The 8,521-nt window shown below is 39.8% G+C and overlaps 1 protein-coding gene across 4 annotated transcripts in view; it reads left to right on the forward strand.

Moving 5' to 3' along the window:
- The window catches only part of micu1 (mitochondrial calcium uptake 1), a 28,934-nt gene extending 21,019 nt beyond the window's left edge, over positions 1-7,915 (forward strand). For 2 of the 4 annotated variants that reach the window (XM_024296959.2, XM_024296961.2), the window contains 8 exons: positions 763-768; positions 1,371-1,485; positions 3,429-3,511; positions 3,656-3,856; positions 4,444-4,581; positions 6,039-6,147; positions 7,002-7,091; positions 7,371-7,915. In XM_024296959.2, the coding sequence (XP_024152727.1) occupies positions 763-768; positions 1,371-1,485; positions 3,429-3,511; positions 3,656-3,856; positions 4,444-4,581; positions 6,039-6,147; positions 7,002-7,091; positions 7,371-7,531 (903 nt within the window). In that variant the 3' untranslated portion in view covers positions 7,532-7,915. The remainder of the gene's footprint in view (positions 1-762; positions 769-1,370; positions 1,486-3,428; positions 3,512-3,655; positions 3,857-4,443; positions 4,582-6,038; positions 6,148-7,001; positions 7,092-7,370) is intronic. The other 2 variants (XM_024296960.2, XM_024296962.2) reach the window with 1 other exon arrangement.
- Positions 7,916-8,521: the final 606 nt, after the last annotated feature.

Below are 8,521 nucleotides of genomic sequence, written 5' to 3' on the forward strand. Positions count from 1 at the left end.
ATAGAAATGATGGCTCAGATGGACCTGGACCAATCCCTGCTTATTGATGTTGTCAATGTTGACAATGCAGACTGAATTGACTTAATTTGTTGGAGCAGGAAGTAAACCATTTTCTATGGGTGAGGTCACAGTCTCTCCAGTTCTCTTATACAGTTAATGAAATAAACACACCTGCTTCTCTTCTTTAATCTGCACTTCTGTGCATGCAAAGACACAAAAGCCATTTAACTCTTAAAACATCCACACTTCAGGGTCTAAATATGACTTTTCCGTCGCTTTACTAAACATTCAATTAATGTTTCAGCACAAACCGTTTCTTTTCATGTTCTGATCTTTGGCTTGTAAGATCGTGGACTCTGTGTGATGAGAAGAGAGTCTGTTCTATGGGAAACGTGTACAAGTTGTTTTATGAATTTATGGAAGATGTGCCTCTATGTTTTTGCTTTCATTTGTGTCCTTCACAGGATTTTCAATCTATTCCTCAAAACATTATTAGTCATAAAGTAAGACATTGCCATTTTTTTAATCCATATATTTGAAAATCTGTTTTCTGTAGTAACTGCTGCCGCAGTGTTTGGAGTGAAAGAGACAAATGAAGTCTTAAATTTGAGCGACCTCTTCCAGTTTGTTTGGGAGCGTTTCTGTTTGTTTTGTGCATCCGTTTTTGTCATTTAAGGCCCTGCTTAAGATGGCAGAGGGCCTGATGTTCTCTAACAGTTTTTTCTCCTCCCTCCTCCTCCTCTGAAATGGACCTCTTTACAGACAGAGGTAACTCTGACCAGGTCCCCCCCCTCTACCTCTGGGCATGCTCTGTCCATCTGTTTGGTGGAGCGTCCTCCCAGCGGGACGCTGTCTTTCCAGTTTGTCCTTTTCTGTGTTCTCTGCATGTTTAATAAGCGACACTTTTGTGTAGCGCTGTGAATTTTCACCTGTTAGTGTTTGTGTGTACAGGCAGGAAAATGTGCTTGAATTTCAAGGAATTAGGTTGTGTTTCAGCCACACTGAAGTAACGGTGTGTGTCCTACAGTCTGCTGTGATGTTTTCTGTTCTGTTTGTCAGTTTCACGCTGTCAATACAACCTCTGGTAAAAAAAAAAGGTGTTTTCTAGCTGAACTAATGACAAACAAACAATTTCCATCAAATCCCTGCCGTCATGGTGTCATGTGCATGCAGTACTGCATGACTGTTACTGTCATAACTAATCTATTCACTTTGCATTTAATGACTGTATCACGGTTGACCACAATCTACTAATTCCTTAAATCTGAGACGCACACCTTAAGACAAGTTGAGACTGTCTGTTCTGGGTCCATAAATAATGAGCATCTCTAATGCAATAATTTTGTTGTTGTTTTGGTCTGAATGAGCAGAAAATTGCCCAGGAGAGGGAGAAGTTTGCAGACGAGGACAGTATATTTTACTCCCTGGGAGAGTGCGGCCTCATCTCCTTCTCCGACTACATCTTCCTCACCACCGTGCTGTCCAGTAAGAAACTTAAACATATTTGCTTTTAACCAACTTTCTATAAGTCTTGTATAAGAATTAAAAACATGTCTTCATCTTATTTCGATCACCATAAACTAAAAAGATTTTTTTTAAGTTAATAGCTGGATTATTGAGGTTGTTTTGAGCCCACATTTTTGTATTTTTTTAAAAAGTGCATTACTTGTTAGTTTTATTCTTTTATTGTTTTCCATGTTTTTTAAGGAGATAGAAAATAGTGTTTTTTCTAGAACATAGTTTCTGTAGAGCGACAGTTATTCATTAGAAATTTTCTGAGTTGTGGGCGGGACTGTTGACATGGAGTAAGCCTACACAGATTTCCCATCAACGCTTTATTTGCACCCTCTCCTGCTAGCTTACAGCCCCCCAACACTTGGCTATTGTTAGCAGTGCAACAAATATAGCGAGCCGTTTTGGAGCAATGCAGCCGTACAGTTTTATACTTTAGATACCGGCTAAGACGGGGAAAACAAAGACGTACATGGATCTAGTCTACAAGTGGATACATCAGAACGGAGCGGAGCAGAGAGCTCTTGGCCTTGTAGTTTGTGCATAACAAATTCAAGCTTTTCAAATGGAACTTTTTTTGTCTGCATCTGATTCACCACAATATACATAAAGTAATACCCAGAACACCGTTTTAATCTTAATTTTCTTAATATATTTCCTTCATCATAAGAAAAATGCTACTAGAACATGTTTAAGAACACCAAAAACATGATTTTAATTTGACTGGGTCTTTAAAGCATCCACAAACAAACACTTTTTAATCTATTTTTCAGATATAATTTTACGCTTGTATGTTTGTTTTTAGATTATGAAGTTACGTTTTGATCAAAAATATCAACAGCTTTTTGCAAACCTTATTTTTTGCTGAGTTTTTTCAGTTCAGCCTTTTGGATAATTCTGGTTTTAGAAACTGGCTCTATTCTGTTAGAATGTTTTATTTAAAAAACCTGGATTGGTGTGAACAGACAGATGGTTCATTCACTCAACCTGCCAAGTTCCTGTTTTTTTCTGCTGCCATTCATTTCCAAACAGATTTTTGCAAAGACTTCCCTGATGGCTGTGTAAAACAAACCATCTGGCATCCAGGTTAGAAGGTGCCGTCATCCTTCAGCTCCGGGCCGTATCAAGGGCAGCCTCAGAGGTCTTGTTAAATCTTTGGCAGCCAAGAGCTGCTTTGTTAAAAACAAATAAGAAGAATGAAGCTTAATGCTAAACAGTGAAAATGAATGCTGCCTGACACAGGAAATCCAATCTTCAGTCCTGCCAACTTCTGATCACTTTCATAATAGAAATATCTCTCAATCCAAAAAAAAATACTGCTAGGTACTCCAGCCTTTAGTTTGGCAGCAAATGAAGGTTTCAAGAAAATTAAAGGTCCATAAGAAGTTTTATGAGGTAAATGTGAAGGAATTTTATTTTGACACAACCCAGCAAACATTTGTATTCATTTGATTTATCTTTGATATCTTTTTGCATCGTTTTTTGATGTCCTATACATGAATACATGGTGTGAAAATGGTCTTATTCATTTTTTATTGAATATGACATTGCCTGTAAGCAAAAAGATATTTAAAAACATCCCTTTTTTGTAAAAAAAAAGTACATTTGAATGTCCGGTAAAAATAAATCCTGTCAGACTTTCTTTGATCCTGTGAAGCGTGGCAGCGGTAGTGTGGGCTTCACTTTGTAGTTATTGTTGTTTTTGTCTCGGGCATCATTATTGAGCCTGTTTGAGGCTTTAGCTTATTCCCCGCAGAGAGAGGTCTGAAATTGGAGCGCAGTAAACGCGTAATGACCGGCTCAGTGTTGAATTCTTAAGCTGCTTTAGGGTCGATTCAGTGCAGCAGGTTTTCTTTTTGTGATTGATTGATTCAAGAATGTTTCTGTCTGCGCGGTTTGTGTTCTGTGATGTTCAGCTCCCCAGAGGAACTTTGAGATTGCCTTTAAGATGTTTGACCTGAACGGCGATGGAGAGGTGGACCTGGAAGAGTTTGAACAGGTTAGAAGGATACAAACAGCACAAACCACCTAGAAAATGTAAAGTCATTTCACAAAACCACAATATTCCAAGAGTAACGTACACAGTTTTAGATATTTTTAAAATGTAGATATAATTCATTTGAAACGCCTCCTTCTTCTGCAGGTCCAGAGCATCATTCGATCCCAGACCAGTATGGGTATGCGACACCGTGACCGCTCCACCACCGGAAACACGCTGAAGACCGCCGGCTGCAGCTCTGCTCTCACCACATACTTCTTTGGAGCAGACTTGAAGGGAAAACTCACCATCGGCAGCTTCCTGGAGTTTCAGAGAAAGCTGCAGCATGATGTGCTCAAACTAGAGGTAAAGATGGAGTAAAGACGGCAAAAAGGGCACCGTTTGATCTGTAAAACTAAGAAAAAGAAAGAAAAAGAAAGAAAAATAAAAGATTTCTTTACTTCTGGTGACAGTAGGGTATATACTAAACACTCAAACATTAATCTTAAATTTTAGACATATTTACATTGTCTGAAGTGTATTTTTACTATAATTTTCTATATTTACAAAGATTGTAAAACAGTGATCTTGGACATCACAAATTTATACTCCAATATCCTAGTGCATACATACATACATACATGTATATCACATCTGCTACCTTATCTCTTTTAAAGGTATTTTTGGTGTTCTCCAGTTCAGTTTCAGACTAAAGGAATTGTTAACATAAATTGTCATATTTTTAGCAAGTAACCGTTGATCTGAACCATCATTTCCAGCATTAACTGCTCAGTGTTTCCTGAACGCATTTAAACGGTTTTCCTCCCAGATTTGCTGTTACAGACGAATTAAAAGCTTCAAACAGGACTCAGCTTGAAGCATGTCGGATGTAGTTCCTGAATCCCGTCACGAGCCACCACTCAGCCTTCTGTCTCATCATCTTGTCTCTGCAGTTTGAGAGGAACGACCCCGTGGATGGGAGGATCTCAGAGAGACAGTTTGGCGGCATGCTGCTGGCCTACAGCGGCGTCCAGTCTCGCAAACTCAAGCAGATGCAGAAGGGCTTGAAGAAAATGTTTAAGGACGCACAGGTACTTCAGCTTGTTTATCACAACCAGGCTTCCAATGAAGTGAAATGCAACAACCTATTAGGTGGTATATCAATGTAAAATATAAAGGCAGTGAGTTAAAAAAAGTAGCTGGACTCCTTGATTAAACTTGTCTTTAATGAGTTTTCTTTCAGTTCACATTAAACTGATCTGGAAAGAGTTTAGTCCGTCTAACAGCCTTCGTCCTACTCCTCTCTGCTTTAAAAAGGACACAAAAAGCTGAAGATTGTCTGCATCTAAATTTGCCTTCCTCATTTGACTGCCAGTTCTTTGAGGCGCCTTGGTCTCCTGACGGATCTGCTTTACAGTAATGAGCCCAATCACTCAGCGGACTGAAGTAACTCCCAAAGACATCCCAGCCCCAGCAGAGTTAGAAAACATCTCCAGTTTGATTGGTTTGAATTTCAAATCTGTAACCGTCACATCATAATTGATTTTACATTAAAGAGCCGCAGATGTCAACTGAGCTGTGATGAACTTGTTTGATGGTTCAACGCTGAAATGAAACTGTGCTCTGCAGCAGTTCAGTTTAGGAAAAAGATGAAAGCTGGAGTGTGATACTGCAAAAAGCATCACTCACATCACTGCTTTTCTCTTCTTCTGCTCGTCTCTCAGCTTCGGTTGCTCCTGTAAACATGAACTTCTGACAGTAACCAGCTGCTGCTTCTTAATTTGAAGTGAGCTCAGTGAAATGTGTGATAGCGACGGTGTTGTTAGGCGTACCTGTGCGAGTGTTTTCCCCCCTCTGATCATTCATGACACTTTTTTACTCATGTGTGTCGAAAGCCTCTGCAGATTTCCTCCAGTCTTTTATTTCCTGTCAGAATGACACGATGCAGTTCAGCCATTTTCTTGACATCATGATGGGTTTTCACGAGGGATAGAAACCATCTGGATTTTATTCAATGCCCAACCAGTACTTTTGGCCCTGATCTGATTCAGTCATTTAATTTTGAATATTCAGATCTGACACTTTTGTAACACATTTTAAAAATAAAAAAACTCAATAAATGGATCCATGTTTCTCCTGATTTTATTTTACCTTCTGCTATCATTTAACACTTAAACAGAACAGCTTTTGTGAAGTAGCTTAAACAGTTCAGTAAAAAATAGTCCTCTTTTTGAATCATATGATTCATTTATCCATTAAAAAATCTTAAAAAATAATTATAACTTTCTTTTAAAATCATTGTCATTGCATAAATATGATGAATATTCATGACTAGCTTACATCAATGTAACCACATATTCATTTTGGTTACTTTTGTGCCAATATTGAATAGACAACAGGTGATTGACATGTCAGAAGCAAAGCACCAACATCTGCTTGTTTTATACGCCATCGGTAGTTCCATATGTGTCAACACTAACTTGAGTTTCGGTACCCATCCATGGTTTTCACTGATGACCAAACTGTATTTTTTTCCTGTCTTGACCAGGGAATAACATTTGAGGAGGTGGAGAACTTTTTCACGTTTTTGAAGAATGTGAACGACGTGGACACAGCTCTGAGCTTCTACCACATGGCTGGAGCCTCAATCGACAAAGGTAAACCTAAACACCCCCTTTAACCTTCTGGCTGTTGTCCTAATGACTCTTTTGTGAAGGTGTTTACACGCAGACGACCCAGTGACTAATGACTTCCAGCAGCAGCTGTCACATGATGCTCACTGCATCACCAAGCAGACACAAGGGCCAGCATGACCCCAGATACAGTATAATGGCTGTCCTTGTGGGGTCAAATCGGGATCAGCTTATCGGTTGTCTTTAAGGCTGTTCACTGATGGAACATCTCAATGTGCTGGCTCCAACCAGAGGAGCTCCGTTCCATGATTAGCTTTCATGTCAGAGAGCACAATGCTGACCCCTAAAGGATTCATGGAGAACTGCAAGGCTTCTGTAAATTCTTTGGATCCTTTTTATGGTCCAGAAATTGAGGCTTTAAGCCAAAAAGTGCTTTTTTTGTTTGTTTGTTTTGTTATTTGCTGCGTTTTTGTTTCCCTTGATCTCCTTCATGTTGCTCCTGTCAGGGCATGAAGTCATGCTGAAACACACAAAGTGGACCCTCTAATAAGATTCTCGCCATGATTCCACTTATTTGCTTTTTTATTTCTTTGACGTCTCACTCCTTTTAGCTCCTCCTGATAAACGTATGTTTTTATTGATCCAAAGTAAGTCTAACATTTGTGTCTTTATCTTTCCTTGCTCAAATCTTGTTCTCAGCTCCATGTGGTGAGGACATATGGTCCTCCCTCTCCTTTCAGCTCCTCCTCACTGAACAAAAAGCTTTTTTTATATATTGATCCAAAACACTGACTTGTACAGTGTTGTTTGCATGGAGCATTTCAGTGCTCACGTTTAGCCCTCTCCTTCTTAAACCAGGAATTCTCTCTGTCTCTCAGCTACCATGAAGCAAGTGGCTCGCACTGTGGCCAAGGTGGAGCTGTCTGACCACGTCTGCAATGTGGTGTTTGCTCTGTTCGACTGTGATGGTAAGGAGGCTCTGCCCCACTAGATGTATTTGTTCATCTGCCTTTTCACACATATGATCTAAAGTCATATCCTGTTCATAATCTATGTGAATTAATCTGATGCTGACACACCCTTTGAAGCTGTAATCTGGTGTGGAGTTGCTTTATTTATTTTAATGAAAATGAATGTAAAAAAATAAAATCTCTGAAGGTGAAAATAAATGAACACCAAACTCCTACTTTCTGTCCCTTTGTGATTTCATTAAACCCCTCCCATTTCCTCCCATCATCTGTCCTCAGGGAACGGGGAGCTTAGTAATAAGGAGTTCATAGCCATAATGAAGCAGCGGCTGATGCGGGGGCTGGAGAAACCCAAGGACATGGGCTTCACTCGGCTGGTGCGTGCCATGTGGAAGTGTGCCCAGGACACTGCCTGGGACTTTGCCTCACCAAAGACATAACGGAGACAGAACTCAGAGGCGGGCGCTCCTTTCAACCCAGAAACACTGCGGCCATCGTCACACGCTGCGTCGTTCCTTCATCATTACAATGACTGAAGCTGCATTACACTCAGCAGTTTGTGCTGAATGTATGTACTAAAGCATTATGGGTATTTGAGGAATCCTCATCAGCAGAGACTGAAAACGCTGAAAAAACACTAGATTCATTTCCTGCTATCAACTCATCAAACTCAGAGAGACAGAAGGAGAAGCTTTCAGTCCGTGACCCCTCTAGCTTCTGTACTTCATGCTTGGATGCTCATTTTTTCTGCAATATTTGTACTCCTATTATTACTCACTAAAACACTTTAAAAATGCTCTATTAAAGATGTTTTATTAATGTAAGAACTGCAGCAGCTTGAATTCCTAAAAATGTTTTTTTGTGCGTTTCAGTTCCCTTATTTTTATGTCTATTTTTTGTTTTAAAATTAATTATGATTATAAAGTTTTTTTTTTTTTGTCAAAATCCCAAAACTTACGTAGTTTCATAGAACACAGTTTATGTATAGCAGTAGGAGTTCATTTGCCGAGAGCTGTCTGTTTACATGCTAGCTTACAGTCCCTCACACCACCTAGGATTACCGGTGCAACAGAAATGGCGAGCAATCTTGGAGCTATCCAGGTGTACAGTTTGGAGCCAGATGCCAGCTCAGACGAGGAAAACAAAGGCGTAAATGGATCTAGTCACAAACGGATGCATAAATGCAGTGGAGCGGGGAGCTTGTGGCCTTCCAGTGAATTTACTATGATCTTTTCAAACATTTTTTGGGCTGCTCCCGATTCACAAGGAGTCTAATAAGGAAAAACTCAGGCGTATGTGCTGTAGACAGTAATGCATGTGTGGAAAAGTGGTCAGCAGTTTTATCTAATTGAAATGGACAGGATGGGCAGTCCTCTGCTGCACATTAAAAGATTTTCCTGCAACCTCACCCACACACACACATACATACA

Source organism: Oryzias melastigma, linkage group LG15 (genome assembly GCF_002922805.2).
Source record: "Oryzias melastigma strain HK-1 linkage group LG15, ASM292280v2, whole genome shotgun sequence".
Taxonomy (NCBI): domain Eukaryota; kingdom Metazoa; phylum Chordata; class Actinopteri; order Beloniformes; family Adrianichthyidae; genus Oryzias; species Oryzias melastigma.